General features: G+C 49.8%; 2 protein-coding genes across 5 annotated transcripts; both read right to left on the reverse strand.

Moving 5' to 3' along the window:
• Nucleotides 1-5240: 5240 nt before the first annotated feature.
• On the reverse strand, nucleotides 5241-8728 carry IL1F10 (interleukin 1 family member 10). The gene is made up of 4 exons (XM_036435992.2): nucleotides 8619-8728; nucleotides 6579-6664; nucleotides 6196-6323; nucleotides 5241-5918 (listed from the first exon to the last, which is right to left on the reverse strand). Exons 1-4 carry the CDS (start codon nucleotides 8648-8650, stop codon nucleotides 5706-5708), a joined length of 459 nt encoding a protein of 152 aa, XP_036291885.1. The 5' UTR covers nucleotides 8651-8728; the 3' UTR covers nucleotides 5241-5705.
• A 7023-nt stretch (nucleotides 8729-15751) lies between these two features.
• IL36RN (interleukin 36 receptor antagonist) lies at nucleotides 15752-22345 on the reverse strand. Of its 4 annotated transcripts, XR_004987551.1 has the most exons (7): nucleotides 22276-22338; nucleotides 22063-22116; nucleotides 20698-20783; nucleotides 19556-19683; nucleotides 19133-19398; nucleotides 18321-18360; nucleotides 15752-16079 (listed from the first exon to the last, which is right to left on the reverse strand). XR_004987551.1 is itself a non-coding variant. In XM_036435994.2 (5 exons), exons 1-4 carry the CDS (start codon nucleotides 22089-22091, stop codon nucleotides 19174-19176), a joined length of 468 nt encoding a protein of 155 aa, XP_036291887.1. In that variant the 5' UTR covers nucleotides 22092-22345; the 3' UTR covers nucleotides 15752-16079; nucleotides 19133-19173. The 4 variants fall into 4 exon arrangements, 2 of the variants coding, with proteins under 2 accessions (XP_036291887.1, XP_036291886.1); XR_006741471.1 differs by having other exon boundaries at nucleotides 22063-22345; XM_036435994.2 differs by lacking the exon at nucleotides 18321-18360 and having other exon boundaries at nucleotides 22063-22345.
• Between the last annotated feature and the right edge of the window lie 225 nt (nucleotides 22346-22570).

Here is a 22570-nt window from a genome sequence, read left to right on the forward strand (position 1 = left end):
ATGTTCCATGATCTTCAGTGACTAACAAGTCCAGCAGGGCTGACATGTTAGTCACATTTGAAGCACATGCTTTTTGTAGGAGAGTTATGTTTTGATTGTCAGCTTCCTATTTTAGTGATTCCCTTTGTGTCATGGAAACACGTATTCCAGTGTCACGTACATTGACTGGGCTCTTATTGCCGTCAGCTGACCGGGAGGAGGTGGGGTTCAGCGCACACTGGGGTCAGAGTGTGTTTACACGTGATCGTGCCATCGGGCACCCAGCGGCACAGACATGCGGAGAAGGGGGTGTGGGACAATGTCAAGTGATTGGCGTGGCCTCATGGAGGAAGTGAGACTTCCAGACAGAAGGCTGATGTAAAGGCCCTGGATAGCACCATGCCTGCAATCTCTGGGGAACAGTTAGGAGCCTGGTGTGGCTAAAGCAAAGTAAATAGGTATGAGGGTTCCCCTAGAAATAGAAATAGGTATGTGTGTGTGTTTGTGTGTGTGGGAGTGTGTGGGTGTGCACACATGCTTAGATAGATAGATAGATAGATAGATAGATAGATAGATAGATAGATAGATGATGGATAGATAGCTGATGGATAGATGATGGATAAGTAGATTATGGATAGATAGATAGATAATGGATAGATAGATAGATAGATAGATACATACATACATACATACATACATATATGATGGATAGATAGATGATGGATAGGTAGATGATGGATGAGTGGATAGATAGATAGATAGATATATAGGTAGCTGATGGATAGATAGATAATGGATAGATAGATGGATAGTTAGGTAGATACATAGATGATGAATAGGTAGATGATGGATGGATAAATAGATAGATATATAGATGATGATGGATAGATAGAGTATAAGAAGGTGCTCACTGTTACAAGGTATTGGAAGCCAGAAGTCACAAGGTCTGCTGTCTGAAAGCTGAAGGGCCAGGAAAGCAGTGGTAGAACTCAGTCTGAGTCTGAATGCCCTGGAACCAGAGGCTTTGAAGTCTGAGGATTGGAAAAGATGGACATTCCAGCTCAAGAAAAGAGACCAAACTCACCCTTTCTCTGGCTTTTTGTTTTGCTGGGGCCCTCAGTGGACTGGATGGTGCCCATCCACACTGGGAAGGTGTCTGCTTCCCTCACTCACTGATTCAAGTGCAAGCCCTTCTGGAGATTCCCTGACAGACAAACCCAGAGACAGTGTCTGCCAGCCATCTGGGCATCACTTAGCTGCATAAAATTAACCATCACAATGACCTTTCCCCCATAAATCATGAGCATTCCCTGGAATCCTGTTCCCTGGCATCAGTGTGGGAAGTACTTGATTAGGAGAAACTGAATCTGCAGTCCTCCAAGAACACGAATCATGTGACCAGTACTGCTTTCTGGAGCTCCAGAAAACGTCATGGGAAGGTTCTAGGGCAGAGCCTGGCTAAGACTCCAGGTTGCAGCCTCCTTGCCTTCACCTGCTATCACAGGCCCTGGACTGGTGTCCCAAACGTGTCAGAGGGGACAAGGGTGGGAGGACTCACAGCAGAGGACTTACTGCAGACTCAGTCACAGGAGGAGGGGTTCAGGCATATTTGCTCCTCAACATACAGGCACAAACATAAGAGATTGTGCTTACATTTCTCTTCCTTCCCAGGCTCAGAGATCTGCTTCTCCTATGAGAAATTGCTAGAAATCTGCTGCTGAGGGAAGGAAGGAGTTGTCATGTGATTTGGATCTGTACATCGTCTGAGATAGATGCACCTACTGTAAGTGAGGAGGAGATATGAGCACGGAGCTGACCCTGTTGACACTATAAGAATTCATCGAAATTGCTCCCCAACATGACACAGAAGTTGACCTTCATTGCCACCTGCAGACCAAAAGCTGAGCTGCAGGTTCCTGGCTTCAGAATAGTCTCTTCGGGGCAGTGACTGGAATTTGTTTTGGTAAAATACCAGCAAACCTTTTATTTACCGGTAGTTACACAAATGTAAACTCCAACAGGAAGTGAACTCAAATAACTCAAATACCAGTGCTTCTGACCAAGGCAAACTTCTCTGTTGGTGTCATTTTGTTCATTTCCGTCATGTTCATTTTGGAAATGGTTGTATGTTTTTGCAGAACAGTACCCAGGAAAAGTTGTGTCCCATTAAGTTTTCTTTCTCACTTTCACTTTTCCTCCCTAAATCTGGGTTTGAACTTGCCTAACACTGCCCTGAACTGTGCAGACAGTGGAGCTTAGTGCCCAACATTTTGAGCAGTTGTTTGTAGGATATCACAAGATAAAAATGTGCTCAAAGGGAATGTAACTACATTTTGAATTCTGGCTGGAGTGAAACCGGGTTACAGGAGACCCTGAACACATCACCCTCTGTATAACATTGCTCCAAAGCTTCCTGGAATAAAAACATGGGTTTTTATATATCAACCACTGCTCATGTATGGAACCCACAACACACACACACAACACGCACACACACCCAGACACTCAAGCACACACACAGTCCATCTGCACACAGATGGACACAAGTTCATGAACACATATACGCACACCAAGATTCTCATGCACACACACAACACTTACACACACTCAGACACTCATGCATACACATAGCACACATACACACAGGTAAACTCATGCATACACATACACACACACCATACACATATGTGTTCACAAACATGCATGCACTAACACACACACATAGCACCTTCTTCAGGCCCATTTTGAGCCATCTCCTCTGCCTGGATCTCCTGCCCTGCCCACGCCCCCCAGTCCCACAGGAGCGGTCACCATGTTACTGTCAGCACCAGCTTACTGTCTCTGGCTCTGACTTTCTGGTTCACTCTGAGATATGAATTGTGGGTAAGATACATAGTGAGCCTCTCTCAGAATGTATGTGAGGATAGTGCTGAGGGGCTGGTGGTGGGATGAAGCTTCTGGTGTGGTCACCAGGGAGGAGAAGGCATCTAAGGGACAGCTTGAGAGTGGCATCTCTGACCTGCACCTATCAAAAGGCACTTCAGGTCTCTCTCTCTCTGAAATCCCCAGGACCAGAACCCCTAGGACTAGAGCACCTATCACTTTCCCCAGAGCCTGGCAGGCTCCCATGGCACTGTGTCTTCTCAGTCTCACAGAGCCTCTCACTCTCCAGAGCATGAACACAGAACCGGCAGGCATTAGGTGTGCAAATGGTATCTCATGTGAGTAGAGAACTTGATCCAGTTCACTTGGCTGACCCTTCTCTTCTGAGCTCACAGCCTCCAGGCAGACCCACGTCCCTGCCACGTGTGGGCTCTGCTCAGGTTGGGTCAGGTGAGTTACCAGGAGTGAAGGAGATGAGGGACTGTGGCCAGAGATGGGTCAAACCAGAGTGCCACACTGATCCAAGGCAGCACCCAGCAGAAGGCCTGTGGGTGTGGAGAGAGCAGGAAACTGAGCCGAGCTGAAGCGCTGGCAGCCGCAGGTGGGTTTGGTGTGGACCTCCAGGGCCCAGGCTTAAGACTTGAAATCCTGGGATGATTCCTCCAGACCTCCTAGATGAAGTGTAACCTCCCTCCAAGGCTCTCACAGTTGGCCCCCACCTGTCTTCTCACCTGTTTTCAGCAGTTCCCCAGCCTCACACTGGGTGGGCGCTCCGTCATCACCTCCCTGAATCATCCTCTCTGCCGGCAGGGCCCCTCCCCACACTCACTGTCTGGAAAAGTCCTTTTTCTTAGAGGCCCAGGTTAAAGGCCCTGCCCTTGAGAAGCCTGTCCGCCCCGCCACCGGCTCTACCTCCAGATCCGGCTGCAGCGGCGCCATTCCCCTGTTGCTCCAGCTCCTCAGACTGGCCTGACAGGAACCAAGTGATCACCCACCAAGTTGTTGGAGATTTTGTATTTGCTCAGCACCTCCCGGTGTACCAGCAGCTGCTCTGGGCCCTGGCGAACCAAACTTAAACAGAACAAGTCCTAAAAAGCCACAGAGCAGTCCCAACATATAAACACTAGGCCATGGAGAAGCAAGAGAAGAAGCTAGACTGGACATAGCTATGAAGCCAGCATGACTGTTCTCTGGCTTCCCTTTGCATCTAAAAATGGACCACAGCTCTTACTCTGCCTTTGAGGCCTTCTGATCAGCCCTATGGTCTGCTTACCTCTTGACCTTCTGCATTGCTCTCCATGCTTCACCCACCTGGCCTTCTGCTGCTAAATGTACATCACGCCCTCTGTGTTGGCTACTCCTCCCCAGGATCACTCCTCGCCCAACTCCTCCTGTCCCTCAGTCTCAGCTCATGTGTTACCTCCTCAAAAAAGGCAGAGTCACCTCCCTGTCACCACGCTGTTACCACCCTCTATCAGGTCAACTGCCCTTGTTTGTTTTCTTGTTTGTTTGCTTGCTTGTTTAGTATTTCTCACACTCAATTCTCAGCTCCAAGGGAGCTCAGCTCTGTTCCCCATTCTATCCCAGCCTCTGGAATAAGCGGGGATACACTGAGGACTGCCATTGACGTCGGATGCTCCACCACGTGCACACGTTATTTCACGCCTCTCCTTACAGGCTCCTTGCCTGTCAGAAGGGGGTCAGGAGCCTCCCCTGTGGGTCGCTCCAGATGAAATCATAGTGCTCTGAAACTCCTTGGCCCATGGCACCTGTCGCACGGATCTGGAGCGATTTTAGGAGAGGAATGGTGCCAGCCAGCAGCCCACCACCTCAGAGCCCGGCACCATGGGCTCTGGCTGGCGCCCTACCACACATCCTCTGTGAGTGGAGAGAGACCGAGCCCTGAGAACAAGTGTCAGTCTGGCTGCAAAGTCTCCAGTCTGTTTCCCAGCTCTAACAGTCACCTCAACATATTGGTTCCACTGGAACCTTAAACTCACCCCGTCCTGTGGAAACCCCCTGCCCATCCCTCACTGCCCCTCTTTGCTCCTCACTCATCTGGACCAGCAGACAATAAAGGCACCAATCATCAGTGGAATGACTGACACATTGTGAAGTGTCTCATAGAAAAGTTGTAAGATTTGAACTAAAGCTGAAACGGTTAGCTGCCCAAGGCATTGCCCGTGAACAGAGGAAGACAGGTGGGTTCTTCCTGGAGTGTCGTGGCTGCTCTGGAAGCTCTGGAGCAGATGGACTAGAGGAGCAGCTGTGGCTGGCCTTCTGGAGACCTCAAGGTTCCCTGGCATTGGACACACGCAGGGCTGAGGCCCTGTATCAGTTCCCTGTTGCCGCTGTAACAAACTCCACAAGTGTAGTGCTGAAAACAACACACATTTAATATTTGACAGCTCTGGATGGCAGGTGCCTGAAATGGCATCATGAGATTAAATCAAGTAGTCACAGCGTTGTTTTCTCCTGGGGGCTTTAGGGAACAATCATTCCCTTGCCTTGTCCAGCTTCTGGACCACCTGCACTCATGCCACAGCCCCTTCCCATCTTTGAAGTTAGCAGCACAGCATCTTCCCACCTCTCTCTGACTCCTGCCCTCCTGCCTCCCTCTTATGAGGACCCCATGAGACATTGCTCATCTCCCTTCCACCTCATAAGCCAAGATGGTCTTCCCATTTCCAGACCTTTAACTTACACAAAGTCCCCTTTGCTTTGTAAGGTGACATATCCCCAGGTGCTGGGGGTCAAGATGTGGACATCGCTCTGCCTACCACTGGCCCGGAGCACATGAGCCTGCTTGGGGGCATCAGGCTGGAACTTTGCCGGCTGCCTCCCTACCGACTCTGTTCAAAGTAGAACACAGTGCGGATGGAAGGTTCAGTCTCCTCGGTGAGTTGAACCGGTTGCTGGGGCTCAGCCGGGCCACAGAGAAACCAGCCGGGCCAGGCTGCAGCCTCAAGCCTGAAGGCAGAACCCAGGCTTCTCTGGAAGAAGGTGAAGCGTTTGGCCTGCTCGCCGCCCTTGTACAGGTCCTCGATACTCACATCCTGGGGGAGGGGGGCGGAGGGGGTGCAAGAGGCCAGCTGCAAGGTGAGGCTGCAGAGGAGGTGGTGAGGGACTGGGCAAGGAGGGACTTTACTGGGAAAGGCCTTCTGAGGGCTGTGAGGACAAGGGTCTTGGCCCTGGGTGCATAGGGAGATGGCGGAAACCTGCAGGAGAGGGACGTGTGGACCTGGCAGGGCACCCACAGGTGGGACCAGAGATGCCAGAGTGCCTGGAGGACAGGCAGCTCTACAGGGTTCCCTAGAATAGGAAGCTTCTCACCTCCAGCTGCAGGGTAGGCCCCTCTCCTGTCTCCACACAGGCCAGGCAGCGCCTGCCTCCCTGGATCCCCAGGAAGATGGGAAGTTGGGTGCGGTCCAGGTCTCTGTTGGGAAGTATGCAGATCTTCTCTGGGAAGGAAGAGAGGAGAGAACCAGGGCATGAGCGGACCCACATCATAAACTCTGGCCGAGCTGTGTTTGGCAGGAATTGGGCCAGGGCAAAGCAGGATGCACTAGGACACCTTCAGGGTCATGCCCTCTTAGTAGGAGTGGGTCTCAGTTATTCACTGTCTCTTCTCACTGTCCCCAGAGGCAGGAGGGCAGGGGTGAGCATGTGGCAGATGGAGCCTGGGCAGGTCCCGGAGGCAGAGGCTCAGGGCTCACCTGCACAGCAGTTGTCTGCATCAGGATCTCCCACCAAGAGTTGGTCGCCTCTTAGGTACAGAGCCTTCTGATCGGCATCCTTAATTCTGGAACAGATGGCAATACTGATGGCACTGCTGAGCCCCAACCCTGCAATCTGATTGCATACTAAGTATCTGGGGTTGTTCTCCTCCTACAGGTGAGAAGGGGCAGGTAAGGACCAGGTTATCTTAAGGCAGGAAAGGCTTCCTGGATCTCATCAGAGGCTGCACCTCTGCCCTTTACAAGGCTTGGGCTCTGTCAGGCCTTCAGGACATTGAGAGGAGAGTGTGCCATTTCACTGGGGGGTAGAGAAGTTTCTGGATGATATAGCCCTTTTCTGCTGCCTTCTGGAGAAATCTTCTCAGGAGGCTGAGATGTCTCAGCATACAGTGAGTCTTCTTCTGGGTTTTCTGGACCTGCCCCAGTTATCCATAGATGTTTATTCTCTTATTAAAGGAATTAATTGAGTGTATATTGAAGTGTGATTTGCTTTTCAGCTATCTAAGCACTCTTTAATAGAAGAAAATCCATAAATTGGGGAAACAAATTCTAAGTGATAGTAAATAAGCCACACAGTTCTCTGTACCCAGCAGGAGAGCTCTGGGACACCCATATTATGGAGGCCAAGTAAAGGGGTCGGCAGAAAGCTGGAATGGCCTGATGACAGCCACTGGGCTTGGCTTTGGTGGTAATAGTGGCCTGGGAGGGTGACTGCATGCCTGGAGCTGAGAAACCATGCTGAGTGAGCATGTGCATGGCTATTAGCTCAGTTGCCTGGCTGGTTTCAGAGACATTTGTCAGCCATTCTCAAGCCCGAGGAGCTTCCTTATTTTCCAGGGCAGAGGCTCAGAGCCAACGCCACTGCCTCCAGGAGAGCTTCCTTTCTCAATAACAGCTAATTACAATACCCTTAGCTAATGACTATGTGTTTAAAGCAAGTTCACTTACACAATAAAAAATAAACATCTGCCGAAACCGGTTTGGCTCAATGGATAGAGCGTCCGCTTGGGGACTGAAAGGTCCCCGGGTTCGATTCTGGTCAAGGGCATGTACCTTGGTTGCGGGCATACCGGTGGGAGGTGTGCAAGAGGCAGCTGATCAATGACTCTCTCTCATCGATGTTTCTGACTCTCTATCTCTCTCCCTTCCTCTCTGTTCAAAATCAATAAAAATATATTTAAATAAATAAATAAATAAATAAATAAATAAATAAAATAAAAATAAACATCTGAGGAGCCTGGGCTTGCCAACTGGTCCTCCAAGACAGTGTGGAATGCATCTGCTGGCCAGAGTTGTTTGGAGACCTGAACCCAAGCTAGATACCCCAAGGTAGGCATCTGTCTTGTCATTTCCATGTTTTGTATATGTGTCATGACTTCCAGCTGCGGTGTGACTTCCTGGAGCCCCCGACTGGCCCATGTTGGGACAAGATGTCTGTGCAGGAGCTGAGGACAGGCACCCCAGTGGCCAGTGTATTTTATTTTCATTACATCCCATCACCTTCCCTAAGGGCTGGGGTAATTTGCATAGAAAGTCATAGACAGTAAAGAGTAAACTAAGTAAACACCAAAATGTCAAACAAGAAAAAATGTAAGTAAGACACAGAAACCCGGATTAGGAGTGAGGCCACAGAGGCCAGCACATGGAGATGTTGTCACTGAGACGCAGAATGATCCCTCAACTTTCAGAAAGAGAATAGAGCAGCACAGAGGATGTGCAGTCTGGGCCCTGGCTCTGGGTGACATCCGCGAATTTGTTTAACCTCTGAGCCTGTTTATCGATCTGTAAAATGAGCTTAGTAACAACCTTTCATGGATTTCTTAGGATGGAGACAAGACAGTAAATGGCTGGCATAGTGCAGATGCTTAGGAAAGAGACTATTGTTATTGGGGTTGTGATTAAGCTTAATTACAGGGCATTGAGGTTTCTAGGGTAAGAAGGAGGCTTGCCATTCTGCCTTGGCCTCTTTCCCTCTCCCGAATCATCCCCAGGCTCCTGACCAGGAAAGGGAGAACTTACATGTAGTATCTTGCCATGGGGAGGGAGCACATTTCTCCAATCCCAGGTGACTGGTCCTTGAGGGAAAAGAGAGAAGGACTGTGAGAGGAGGGCAGTGGAGCTGGGGCAGACACCCCATGCGCCCCAAATCCCCAGGCACAGGATGGAAGATCCCACCAGGCCACTATTCCATGACTGGCCCCCTAGTCCACTGAGGTCTCCCTAACCCCATACACTCCAGGCAGCGCTGGCCCCTCTCATTTGGGCATCTGGGAACAGGTCGAGCTGGCAGGGGTGTGAGCTTGAGAGCGTGCCCTAGTTCCAGCCCTGCGAAATCAGAGAATACATTCTCCAAATGATTTCTCTAGGAGCACTTCCCATGCTGAGCTGGTGGTGGTGAGCTGGAGCCTCACAGCTTGAGGATGGGCTCACTGGAACCTCACCCCACTTCCCAGAGATATAGTCACCACAGCCACCCTTCCCTCTGAGCAGGAGGTGTGGACCCTGCCCTGCACAGTGAGACAGCTTGTTCCGAGGGACTGGTCGCCTTGCCCAGACTCTGGAAGAGAGAGACCATCCAAACCCTGACAAGCTCCTGCCACTACACCACGTGGAAACAGGACAGGCTCAGGTTCAAGGTATGAGTGATCGAAACTGAAGCCAGTGTCCCCATATAAACCCAGGCCACAAAGCCTCTCCTTCCAGCCAGGTAATCTGCCCCAGAGCTTTGTCCTAAAATGACCTCCCAAAGGGCTGGTCTGGAATCTAGTTTGAAAGAACCAGAGCAAATTAGGGCCTGAGTGTGGTAAGAGTTGGAAAATAGCCTGGAAAAGTAAAATGCAAGGATGGCTAGGGCTGAGGTTTACCGAGCAGGTAAGATTCTCACCAAGAAGGGGAAAGAGAAGAAATAAGAGAGCAGAAAATAGAGAGGGTGGGAGGAGGAGAAAATTGGTAGAAAGGAGCAGGGCTCAGAGAGGGAGAGGGAAGTGACGAGGATGTGTGGAGGCAGGTGAGAGGACAGGTTGATGCTGATGGTGGGCTCCAGCTGCTGCAGCAGCACTGAGCTCCAAGGCCTGGGTGTGAGAAGTGGTGAGACTGAGACAGCTTTAGAGCTGGATCTGCCTCAGTCCATTTCTTGTCTCTGGGCTTTGCAGTCTGAGGGTTCGTGGGAGTAAAGAATAACAGGGAGCCAGGCAGGACTGCAATTCTGGAAGGTACTGGTGATGTGATCAAAGTATTAAAAAAGCCTTTTGTGCTTCGTAAGTTCATCCATTGCCCTCATTCTAATGAAATATAAGAGATTGCCCAAACATTTAGTCACAAATGAAGTATGGTAGCAACCATACTTGGGTAAAAACTGCTGTTTGAATTTTAACCCTGCTATTCTGGCTTCGGCACTCGCTTACTTGCTTAAACAATAGGGTAGTTGCCTCAGCTTCCAGATTGAGACCTGGAGGCTAAGGCAATTTTCCTGTGCCTGTGGACCAGGACCACAGGAGATTGATTCCCACTGACTCGGTAGCTTCAGGAGTAGAAACTGCAGATAACCTTTAGAGATTAACCGCTCAGGTCTGCTTGTGTACTACAATATCTGCTATCCCAAGATAGGGCCACATTCCAATGTCTAGCAGGATGTAGCTGGGAGCCACCTTGGGGGTTGTTCCCAGACTTTAGAATTTAGAATTCAGAATTCAGAACAAAGGAAAATCCTTGTGGTTTAGACCTAAAGGATTGCCTACACCTGGAACGGCGCAGTCGTGAGTGTGGCCACCTGTGTGTGGTGCTCTTGCGGCTGTCCTGGCCAGTTCAATAAATCCATGCCTGCTTTTTTAATCTATTAGCAGCCTCTGGTGGTCTTATTCTGACTCCAGGGTATGACCCCACAACAACAAAGATCTTCACTATATAGACTTTACAATAGCAGGAAGTTATGAATAATCTAAATATTCAATAATAGGCCATTGATTTTAAAATTATGGCAAATTTAGTAAATAAGAAAAGTATGTGTACATTAAATATGATATTGTAGAAGATATATCAAGTGAAAAGTGCAGGATATAAATCATGCATAGGTTATGATGCCACTGAAACCCACAAGCATTCAAAGACACAGAAGCAAAGGATGCCCACATTGCTACAGCACTGATCTGTGGTAGCAAGATCATGAATGGTTTTTTTTGTTTGTTTGTTTTTTAAGATGTTAACATTCTTCCTATATATAATAAATATGAATTTCAGTTTTAGTATAAAGTAAAGTAAGTTTAATTTTCTTTTTAATCCTCACCTTAGGATATTTTTCCATTGATTTTTTTTTTCTTTTTTGAGAGTGGAAGAAAAGGGAAGAGAGAGAAAAACATTGATTGCTTGGACCCCAACTTGGGTCCAGGGATTGAGCTTACAACCCAGGTACATGCCCTTGACCAGAATCTAACCTGGGACCCTTCAGTCCAAAGACCAACACTCTATCTACTGAGCCAAACTGGTTTCAGCAGTTTTAATTTTTTTAAGTGAAGCATTCAGATAAAGTCACTGGCTCCCAAAAGTGCCTGCCCTTTGAGTCACCTAGGGGTTCTTGATGAGTCTTTCCTAGGCTTGGTGTGATCCCAGTGATCAGCTAGGCTAGCTCCATTCTCTCTCTGGTGAACATGTCATTCATTGGCAGCTATTGCTAAAAGCAGATTCTGATTCCCTCAGTCTGGTGTGGGACCTGAGACTCTGAATTTCAAACTCGCAACCAAGTGCCAATGCTGCTGGTCCCTGGACCAAACTCTGAGTAGCAAAGCACCGGATGATCCCCCAGCCTAGAGAGGACCCCAGCAGCATGGCCTCGACAAAGCCCACCTGATGCAGTGCTCTCTCTCAGCCAAGCTACATGGGATCTTTTGGTTGTGGCAGCAAAAGTATACGCATCCTGGTAGCTGTGCCAAGGTCTGGCTGGGGCAGACCCAGTGAAGCTGGACCAGCAGGATTCCCATAGTCACTATCAGCTCAAAGAACTGGCAGAAATTCAGGGCAACTGAGTGCCCCCTGGAGCCCCAGAAGCCTCCAGTCCTGGCATAGCCCCAAATTCCAGTGTCTCCCCTATAGGCTCCCACATCAGCTCCTGCCTGGGTCCTGGCTTCACGGTGATGGAGTGAGGAGGAGGGAAAAGTTCATATTTAGTCCATCAGGGAGCTCAGGGATCTCAGTCCCTCCCAGTGTGTCACACACTCCATCCCCAGAGCTTTTCCTTCTCTTTTGCCCCCAAGTGGCCTTTCACTGGACTTTGTCCCGTACCTCTCCTTAAACACCATCTCTGGCTGTCACAGAGTTCATCAGTTCTCCTGTCCTGGGTCACATACCAGCACCAAATAGCCCCAGACACTCTCCATGCTATTTGCACACCATCCCCATCCTATCTTCTTTTTGGTCTCCTGCATGTGAATATGTTCTCTAAAACCCACATTAGTTTCTATGGCACCAAATCTGGACTCTTTCTCAATCCTCTGATAGTTGGCCATTGCCCCTTGGAACCCTTGGTTGACTGCCTCCCTTCACACCTCTGCATGTCCTCTTCTCAGATGGTGTAGATTTGCCCTTCCTTTGGAAGCATTCCTAACACTGGAAGCCACAAGTCAAAGTCCTAAGCCCTTCTCTTTCATTTCCCAGAGTTTCAATTCACCCATTTCCATAACTGCAATGATCATGTTAGTTTACACCTCCAAGTCCAGACTGAACACCCCAGTTTATCTCCAGCAGCTAAAGGACACCCCCTTCTGGACATCTTGCCATCACACCCAACCAAATATTTCTAAGGTCAAATTGATCACCTCTTGCCCACCCACCCCCAGTCCAATCTCCCTCCCAGTTTTATTTCTCCCTCCTACACAATCTTCCTCCAGCCAGTGAGATTCAAAAACCTGAGAGTCATTGACCATTTTGCCCACGTCTCCTGACTCTGTTTAATTTATTAACAAGTTCTGATACATCAGTGGTTGGCAAACTCATTAGTCAACAGAGCAGCAAACCGCGGTACACAAGCCGCATGTGGTTCGAGAGCTGCAGTTTGCTGACTACTGTGATAGATTATTCTTTAAAATTAACTTTTATTTCTTAACAGCCATTAGACCTTGCCTGTGTTCCTGGTTTTCCTACCTTCAATCCAGACCAACATGGACTCATCTTCTAAGTACTGCTCTCACACATCCCCACCCAGCTCTACAATCCACGGTGGCTGCTCTTTCACCACCCTCTGGCCCAGATCTATTTGTATGAGCGTGTCTCACTTCTCTGTGGACACTGAGCCACCCCTCCAGGCATACAACTTCTTTCTACCTCCCAATGGCCACACTTAGGGCTGTCTTTGATTCCTCTGTCTCAAAAGTCATTCCTCCTCACTGCTGTCCACTCTGACCTATGTCATTAGGGTCACTGAACATGGAATCATTATCTATAGGTTAAATGTCTAGTTCTGCCAAATTAATTGGCAGCTCAGAGTAACAAGCCATACAAGTTCACTTAACCTCAATCCTCAGTTTCAGCATCTATAAAATCATGAAGTTAGAGTATGTGGTTATTAAGAATCAGATCAAACTATCTATGATGCCGAGACTCAGAGTTTAATAAATCTTTACTATTGCACCCTACTCTGCACTCCTATTAAATTTCACTGTATTGTTTATTGTTCTATCTATAGACATTGGTTTCCCTTATAAAAGTTAACACTATCTTGAAGCCATAAAGCATGGCTTGTAGCTCCCTCCAACCTCCTTCTGACACAAGTGGTGCTCATGGGCAGGACACAGAGCCACACAGCGAATTCAAATGGCAAAGTGGGCTCAAGACCTAGCGCTGCTACTCATTTGTATTCAACCTTGGAGAGTCCCCTTTATCCCGGCCTCCAACTTACTATCATTGGAACGAGTGGCTAGCCCAGACAGTACTTTTAAAAACTAAGTTTTACACAGAAACTTGAATGAAAATGGATAAAAGGGGCCTGCTTTTGCTGAGTCAACATGTGATGGAGTCAGCAGAACATGCAAGCATTATCCTTGAGCACTACAGTAGGCACTGGGGTACCTTAAAGAGTCCAAACCTCACCAAGCACTACTGAACACCACTGGCCTAGAAAATTCCTCTGGCATTATATCCTAAAGCATATAGTTCCAAATATTAACATTATCCTGATTCAACTTTCTCCTCCAATTCCTTCTATGTGCCCCGGAACTTCCCCAGTATCCCATGGTGTTCTGTGGATAGAACATTTTTCCATCTAGAGAGTTGCCAGGAGGAGTTAAAGAAAGGGCATATTGGGATGTTGATAGAAGGAAGAAGAAAATAGAGAGAACATTGCCTGCCCACCACTGACCTGCAAATCCTCAGTGCCTGGAACCACCAACTGACTTCTCCAGGGCACCTGCCTGCCTTTATACAGTCTGATCTGGTAGGTTGGGCCTGCAGCATCTTTAAAATTGGCTCCAGGATGGGGAAGAAGAACCTGTGGATTTCACAATGTCTACAGCAAATATGGGTAATGAGAAGGTGGGGGTATTAATGAATGTTTGTTTGCAGAAGCTCAGCGCTGGGCCCCTGCTCATAGCTACTGTCATTGACACTGTTATTGGTGGCTTGGGCCACTAGATAAACAATGCTGGCATCAGATGTCCTCAGGTTGCCTTCCCTTTGGTACCCATGGGCTCCATTCTAGACTTAAAGGTGGCAGAGGCAAGTGGAATGAGTCCAAGGGGCCTGAGGGGAGAACAACCTCTGATGGCTGAAGCCAGGCAGCATGGAAGTGGGGCCTGAGCGCATATGAGCTTGACCCTGTTTGGAATGATGGGAGGTACATCCAATAGCTGGAATCAACTTGATGATACAGAACATCTGACAAAATCCATGCTCAAAGGACATTAAACTTAGATAATCCTGAACTGACCAGGTGCCATGTGCCCTGGATGACTAAGAGTGCATGACATGGAATGAGCAGGGCCAGGGTAAATACTCGGCCCCTAACTGACAGAACTTATTTCAGTCCATCCATCTACACATCTGTCCATCCATTCGTCCAGCTACCCACTCACAAGGGGAAGAATACTTAGGTGTAGTGTTCTCTGGGGATCAATGCCTTATTGTAATTCTTCCTCTAAAGACATTTTCAAAGTTCCACGCATGGCTCCAGGGAGGAAGTGGGAGAGGCGATCTAACACCCCAATATCTGCAGAATGAGAGATAAGAAAAGATGGGCAGGAACAGGACCAGATTTCTGTTTTCTAAGGCCAGCAGTCATTCTTGACCCCCTCTCTCAGTCTCTTGCCCCTCTGTGTAAAGGGCCAAAGCGTGGGGTATGATTCCAGGCAATCAGTGAATGTTTATTCACACTGCTATATGACAAAGACATCCATTACATATCCCTGTTAAGTAACTTTATAGTCCATCTGGGGAGCTAAGTCATAAACACTTGAAAAGTCAATTAAGAAAACCAGACTCCAATCTGTGGGCCAAGGGCATATTGGGTTAGAGACAATACAGATAAATAATTTCCTTGAGTGAGAAACCAAATTTATACAATTTTAAGGCTCTTAGACATGACATAATGGGTGCTACAGCATCTCTGAATAATAGGGTAAGCAGGCTCTACTTCAATACCTCCAGGGCCAGAGACCTCACAACCTCTTGGAAAAATCCTAATAGTGTGTGTGGTCATTATGGTTAAAATTTCCAGGTCACACAGGAAAAACAGCTCTATCCATTCATTGGTCTTGCTTGTGTGTTCTGGAGTCACATAGAATGAGTGTATTCTCCTACTAAGAGGTCTTGTAGTCCTTGAGGAGGGCTCTCCCTGTACAGCTTCTTCAGGATATGAGCCCTCAGCACTTCTGCTTCTTCCCTTAGGCATGGTCTGGGACCCTCTCTGCTCTTCAGGACAACTATTGTCCTTAGTGATGACAGCTGGCACAAACTACATATGTCATGGGTATATACCTCTGTAAATACTGGCTGAGGCTGGAAGAAATCTAAAACAATGAGACCTGTTTCATTTGAATGCCATGATGCCAAGACCTCTGGTTCATATACACAGCATTTTACATTCTTTCCTTTTCAATCAACATGTCAGTTTGTAACCAAAACCAAGGTTTGGCTATTTGGTGCCACAAAAGCCAAACTTGTGAGACAGGTGCTGATGAAAAAGGAAAGAGGTTTATTCAAGTGTTAGTCACCTGAGAAGACGGGGGACTCTTGTCATAGCCCATCCCAACATCTCAGTGCAGGCAGCATTTATATAAGGAAGGAAGAGGGAAAGCAGAACAAAGAGTTCAAGGAGATGGTTTTGAAAAGTCATTCTACATGCAGACCAGTACAGTCCTTTCCAATAAGGATCTTGGTCAAGTGACAATCTGGTTTGTATCATCGTGGTTTTACAGTTGAAGGTCAGGGACAACTGAAGGTGGAGTCTGTATATTCTAAAGTTAGTTCCTAGGATTCTTATACAAATATGCTGTTTATCTACAAGCAACATACCAGAGTCAGCACTTACAGAAACAAAGTCAAAAGAATGGTGGGGTGGTTACAATTCCCCTGCTACATGCGCATCCCTGCTAAATCCCTTTTGAGTTTTATCATCCTACAAGTGATAAAGAGCCACTTCAGGCTGGAGAAGCTTCAAGAATGAAGGAATTTCAGCTCCTCCTAAGGGTGGGGCAGCTGAAATTTAGATGGAGGAGGGAAGAGAATGTTTCAGGTAAGAAATGGCTCCCACATCCCACTCACTGAATTCCAATTGCCAAAGACTATGCAAGGTACATGGAAACAAGCTAATGCAGCCTTGACTTTGAGGTCAAATTAAGGACCAGAGACCCCAAGTCAACTTATTACAGTGAGGGGAAGGTCACATAGAGGTACATGTAAGACAGTGTTGGAACAGATGGCCAGGGATCTCAATTCAGCAGAAGCTCCTCAGAAGAGGTGATAATCAGGGACCATGGCTGGGCCAGTGGGCACAGAGTGTGAACTGGATCTACAGAAATAGCCTGGTGCCTGGAGCCATGTTCTCAGCCCTGAGGCCTGGGAGGCTGAGGCTAAAGGTCTAGGAGGCATACTCTCTGGTCCGGTCAACCCGTGCTAGTCCTTAGTGGAATCCATGCTGGTCTGACAGGTGAGGAGCAGGTGCAACACCTGCTCAGATTTGAGCCCCTCCCTGGCCTCTGCTCTCATCCCCAGGGTTTACGTGGGAACACTGGGGTCACAGTCCTGGCACACATGGCTGGAGGTGCAAAGGTAGTCAAAGAAGAACTGAATCTTGCAGAAACAGAGAATATTTGGCAAATTTAGTATGATCAACTTTTAAATAGAACGTTTAAAGAAGTAAAGGGGCCAATGTTCACTTTGAGAAGAAAAATGAAAATATTGGAGAAAATTGCAATCATAATAAAATAAATGCATTTACTTCTTTTCCCTGTGTATTAGTCATCTATTGCTGCCTAACAAGTGACTCCAAAAGCTTAGTCATTTAAAGCACCAGATGTTTTTCTTCTCACATGCTCTTGGGGGGACAGGGTGCCTACAGCAGCTTGGCTGGGTGGTTCTGTGTCACTGTCCTCTGTGGCAGCGTCATGGCTGCCTGACCAGGGCTGGAGGGGCGTTTCCATGCTCATTCATGTGGCCCTTGGCAAGAGGCTTCATTCTTCACCACTCGGGTCTCTGTTGGCTGCTTACAACACACAGCTGCTTCCCCAGCTCAAGGGAACAAAGAAATGAGAGAGACCAACGTAGTTTCAGAAGTGGCACCATGTTCCTTCTGCCATATTCTACTGGTCACAGAGAGGACTGGTGCAATGTGGGAGGGGACACAGTGTGAGAGGAATATTCATTTCCTAGGGCTGTCATGAGCAATTATCACAGACTTGGTGATTTAAAACACCGGGGAAATGCACTCTCTCAGCTGGGGAGACTGGCAGGACAATGCTACCTCCTGGAGGGTGCCTGGGCCATGGCACTCCTGCCTTATTGTAGCTCAGCTCCAGTCTCTGCCTCAGTCTGCACACAACCTTCTTCCCTGGGCCCCCTGTTCTTACCACGACAGCAGGCATATTGCATCCATATGCAATGAGGGTGGGGGTGAGAGCATGAGGGTGGGGTTGGAGAAGGCACATATGATTGCAGCTGAATTAGGGAAGGGGAAGGGACTGGGACTTGGGTCCCTAACCCTTTATCCTGCACAGGGGTAGTGATGGGACCCCATGTAGGCAGCTGGTGGCCCTAATAGGCTCAACTTGGGATGGGGCTGGCCTGTGGGGTTTAGGGCACTGAGCAAAGTACCATGAAGCATGAGGATTCCCACCACTCCCCTTTTTTACCTCGTGTCATTTTTGCAAGGTTCCATACCAAGAACACTGTGAGGGGCCCATCCAATACAGCATGGCTTCAACCAATTGTACCTGGAAAGGCCCTATCTCCAAATAAGGTCACAGTCTGGGGTTCAGAAGGATGTAGATTTAGAGGGACATACTCAACCAGCACTGGAGTCCCTGGGAGGCTGAATCTCACATCCTGAAACCTCAGGGACCACTTCCAGTCAAAGTGCATGGTATTCTCTCTGTCGGTTCCCTCCCCAGGAGACTCCAACCACAGGCACCCACCAGGCCCTCCTTCCCAGCCTGCTGAGATCTGAACTGAAGGCAACCACCCTATCTCACTCCCAGGAAGTGGGAGCTGAGGACAATCAGAAATGATGTCTGCTCTGCTCACCTCAAAATTAATTCTTCTGATCATGACACAGGTAATCCATCTTCAGTGTAGGACAATTAGAATATACAAATAAATAAAAAGAACAACAACAAAAAGTCACCTAATACCAGCAGCCTGACATTGCTAAAATTGAAGTAAACTCTTGAAGACTTTTTCTTATATTTTTAATTAAATATGTATTTTTAATTAAAATGGAATTATAAGATATGCCACTGTGTAACTTGCTCTTCTTGCTTAATGTGTCATGAGCATCTCCATGTGACTAGACACCAGCATCTTGGATTTTAATTGTACCTTGGGTTTCAGAAGGAGTGACTGCCTGTCCACCCTCGGTCTTCTGAGCTGGAGCCATGCCCTTGGGCACCACCACCCTGAGAGCATGAGGGTGGGGTGGAGAAGGCACATATGATGGCAGCTGAATTAGGGAAGGGGAAGGGACTGGGACTTGGGTCCCTAACCCTTTATCCTGCACAGGGATAGTGATGGGACCCCATGTAGGGAGCTGGTGGCCCTAATAGGCTCAACTTGGGATGGGGCTGGCCTGTGGGGTTCAGGGGCACTGGACAAGGTACCATGAAGCATGAGGATTCCCACCACTCCCCTTTTATACCTCGTGTCATTTTTGCAAGGTTCCATACCAGGAGTACCACCCAGCAGGGAAAAAACTTGAACTAATCACCAAATCTAGAAGAATTTACGCAAACTAGGAATCAGGAGAAGGGAGAGTGACCATGTGTCGAGTCAGTCAAGTGAGGGCCCGAGAACAGAGGAGGATGGTCGTTTGGCCCTCCTCCTCCTCCTCCTCCACTCACCCCTGGGGGCTTTGCCCCTGGGTCCTGGGAGATGGGTTGCCCTAGTCACATTGCTGGAAGTAGAAGTCCATGATGGGGTGGTCCCAGCTGGCATCCCCTGGAAGCTGGGTGAGCCTGAGAGGCTGGTCTGCTTCGGGCGCAGTGCAGAGGAACCAGCCCGGGAAGGCAGCCGACTCGAATCTGGAGGTGAGCCCCGTGTCCCGCCTGTAGAAGGTGAAGCCCCTGGAGCCCTCTGGGCTGCGGTAGAGCTCCATAATGTCCACTGGCTGCAGGTAGAGGGTACAGCAGGTGAGGGTGTGAATGGGGTGGCGAGGAGGGCTGGGACGAGGGCTTGGAACACAGAGGGCAATAACAGAAGCTGGTGGGAGAGGCGCTCGACCTTGGCCTCAGCATTGGCTGCTCAGTGGAGCCCATTGAACTCACCTCTAGTTTCAGAATCGGTTCCTGCCCAGTCCCACACGATAGGCACTGGCTCCCTCCCTGGACGCCCAGGATGACTGGAGAGAGGCTGCCATCCAAAAACCGATTGGGGACAACACTGATCTCCTCTCCTAGAGGAAGGAAGCCAGATGCAGGGCCTTGCCTGCCTTTCCTCCCACTCTCCGCCCACTCCCACGCCCCGTCGTGGACTTGGGGGAGCAGGTCTCTGTGAGGCATGCTGTCCCTGGGCCTCAGCAGCTGTCATGTGGGGAAAGGTGCTCTCCTGCCAGCTGGGCCGAAGACATCAAGGCATAGAGCACATTGTACCATCTCCCGCCCCCTCCCCCACCTTCTTGTCCATGATCAAATCCTTAAGCCTTCACCAACCCTCACAGGACCCTGACCTCCTCCTTTAATACCCTCCACACTTGGCCTCTCCTCCGAGTTACTTGAATATTATTCTATCCCCTGGGAGATGCCTAAGAACAGGAGAGAGTCTCAATCGTCTGGGCCATTCCCCCCATATGCACACATGTGTGCACACAGGCACTCAGACACATGCACACATATGGCATGCACACACAGCCTCGCAGAGGGTCTGCCTGGCCCCAGGCCCGGCGAGCCTGTCCCAGGCGGGCAGGTGAGAGCTGTTGCAGAGAGAAGGGCCTGCCTCTCGCCATGTGTGGCACAGAATGAGTAAGCACCAGGCCAAGGGTGCCACCTGTTCTCAGGGTCCTGCCACTCTGAGTGACCAGGGGTCACCTAGAGCACAAGGGAACCAGGCTATAGGTACAGAAACTCGCCCCCGGGGAAATAAAGGCCCAGGGAGCCTGTCAGGTTCTCCCAGCACTGGATGTGTCCCAGGACAAGGATGTGTGGCCTAAGTCCAGTTGTGAGGACAGGACAACGCATTTGTCTTAGAAAACAGCCCCTACATCACCTCCCCCTGCACAGTGGCTCCAGGTTGCACTGGGCACATGTCTCGCATTGCAGGGAGGTGTCACTCTTTTTGTCCTTGCGAGAAGCTGGGCTTCAGGGAGCCCTGGCTATTGTGTCAGGCCTGGGTTTTGCAAGGCTGTTCTAAGCCCTCCCAACCCCTCCCCTCAGAGCAGAGCCCCAGGGAAGAAGGGTCTGTTGCCACCTACCTTTCAGGACCTTCCCTGCATGCACCCCACCCGCCAGCAGCTGGTTATCCTGCAGATAAAGCACCTTCAATGCTGCATCCTTCATTCTGGAACATCAGAACAATGACACTCGGTCAGGGAAGTGGGAGTGGGGAGTCCAGTTTGACGTGCACCAGAGTTCCCCAGTCCCAGGCACTGTCCTCCTCTGCCCGCTGTGCCAAAGGAATGGCAAGACCTTCTTCCAGCCCCACTGGCCCCACAGCCTCCCACAGAGCCTGGGGTTCACTTCTTCACCCTATTCAGTCTTTCCTACACTAAGCAGCCCCTTGGGTGTCATGTTGGAAAGTTGGAGTCCCAGGTCCCCGTCCTGCTCTGCCAGCACGGCTGCCAACTTGCAATGGACAAACCGCTCAGAGTCGGTTTCTGCCCAGTCCCACACGGCAGGGCTGGTTTACCCATCACACGCTAAGACAGCGAGTTCAACATGCCCGGCTCTCCTCGATGAAAATCCCACGCTCAGTCGTCACTGAAGACATCAGGGGCTTTCCTTCTGCTCGGCCACAGATGCCCTGCCACCGTCAGAATGTCTTTCATGTAAAATGCTTTTCTTTTACTTTTCACATGTGAGCTCAGCTGATTCCTGGCGTCCCGTGAGGTGAAGGTGTGTCCAGTGGGGATTCCCCAGACGCCACGTGGAATAAAGTGCACTGTGTACACTGGCTCGGTGTCGGTTAATGTGGACAAATCTCTGCCTCAGAGTTCCTCAGACTGTGCCACTCACAAGGAGCCATAAAGAGCATGTCTTGCACTCACTCTGTTGGGAAGTCCCCTGTGTACAGCGGCTCGCAGGACTGGGCTCCAGGGAACACACTTTGGGAAAAGCTGTTGAGGCTCTGAGTGCAGTGAGAGTGAGGACGGATGTCATTCATGGCTACAATGTCCAGAGCGTAGCCTAGGGCCCAGTCTCACACACCAGAGGGCAGACAGACTGCCTGACAGTCGTTTTGTTGCCGTGGTTCTTTTGTCCCGAAGGCAGCAGGGCCAGTGGGGCAAGGGCCAGGGATGCCAGGTCATGCCGTGGCATGACAGGCGGTCTCCTGACTTGATCTCAATATGGACGCAGGAGGCTGCAGCTCCACACAGGGGGCCCCTGTCCCTCTGCCCACAGAGGAGCCCCTGAGGGGCTGCCCAGGGAGAGGCTGGAAGAATGTGTCTTGGGAGGGGGAGGGAGGAAAGGGTGGGGAGAGCTATTCTCAATGGCCCACTGCCCACCCCTCTTGGGGAGCTGCAGCTCCCCTGGGCCAGGCCTGTTCCTCCCAGAAAAGGCTGGACAGCATGCACCTGCGCTGTCCCCAGGACACAGCCATTTCCGAGGCTCATACTCACCGGAAGCACAGGGCTCCGCTCAGAACCATCCTGCCCTTCGGCGTGCGGACCGTCCTTTCTCGAAATAATTGGTGTTAGGAGGAGACAGGCTGAGCTGGCAGGGGCCTCTGACCACCAGCGTGTGAGCTGCCCACACTGAGCAGGGGACCCTGGTCTGGGGTCAGGAGAGAAGCCCAGTCCTGCCAGGAGGATGGAACGAGCTCCAGGGGCCACCTGAGAGCACCCCGTTCTCCTGGCAGAGCCACCGTGTCTGCCTGCTCCTGCGGGGACTGGGCAGCACAGGAGGCCTAGCCTTTAATAGCATGCCAGGGAGGGGCCTGAAACTGCCCCAGACAGGACGAGCAGGGTTCCCCACGTGGCTTCACACCCCCCTCTCTCCCAGGGAAGGAAGGTTCTGGAGACTGTCTTCCTCCCAGCAATTCTGACCATTTCTGGGGTTTCCAGCTCCCACTGAACACTGGGTTCCTGGGCCTCAGGTCCTTCCAGACCCAAAAGTGTCAGCGCAGAA

Source organism: Pipistrellus kuhlii, unplaced genomic scaffold, assembly GCF_014108245.1.
Source record: "Pipistrellus kuhlii isolate mPipKuh1 unplaced genomic scaffold, mPipKuh1.p scaffold_m20_p_13, whole genome shotgun sequence".
In the NCBI taxonomy this organism is placed as follows: Eukaryota; Metazoa; Chordata; class Mammalia; order Chiroptera; family Vespertilionidae; genus Pipistrellus; species Pipistrellus kuhlii.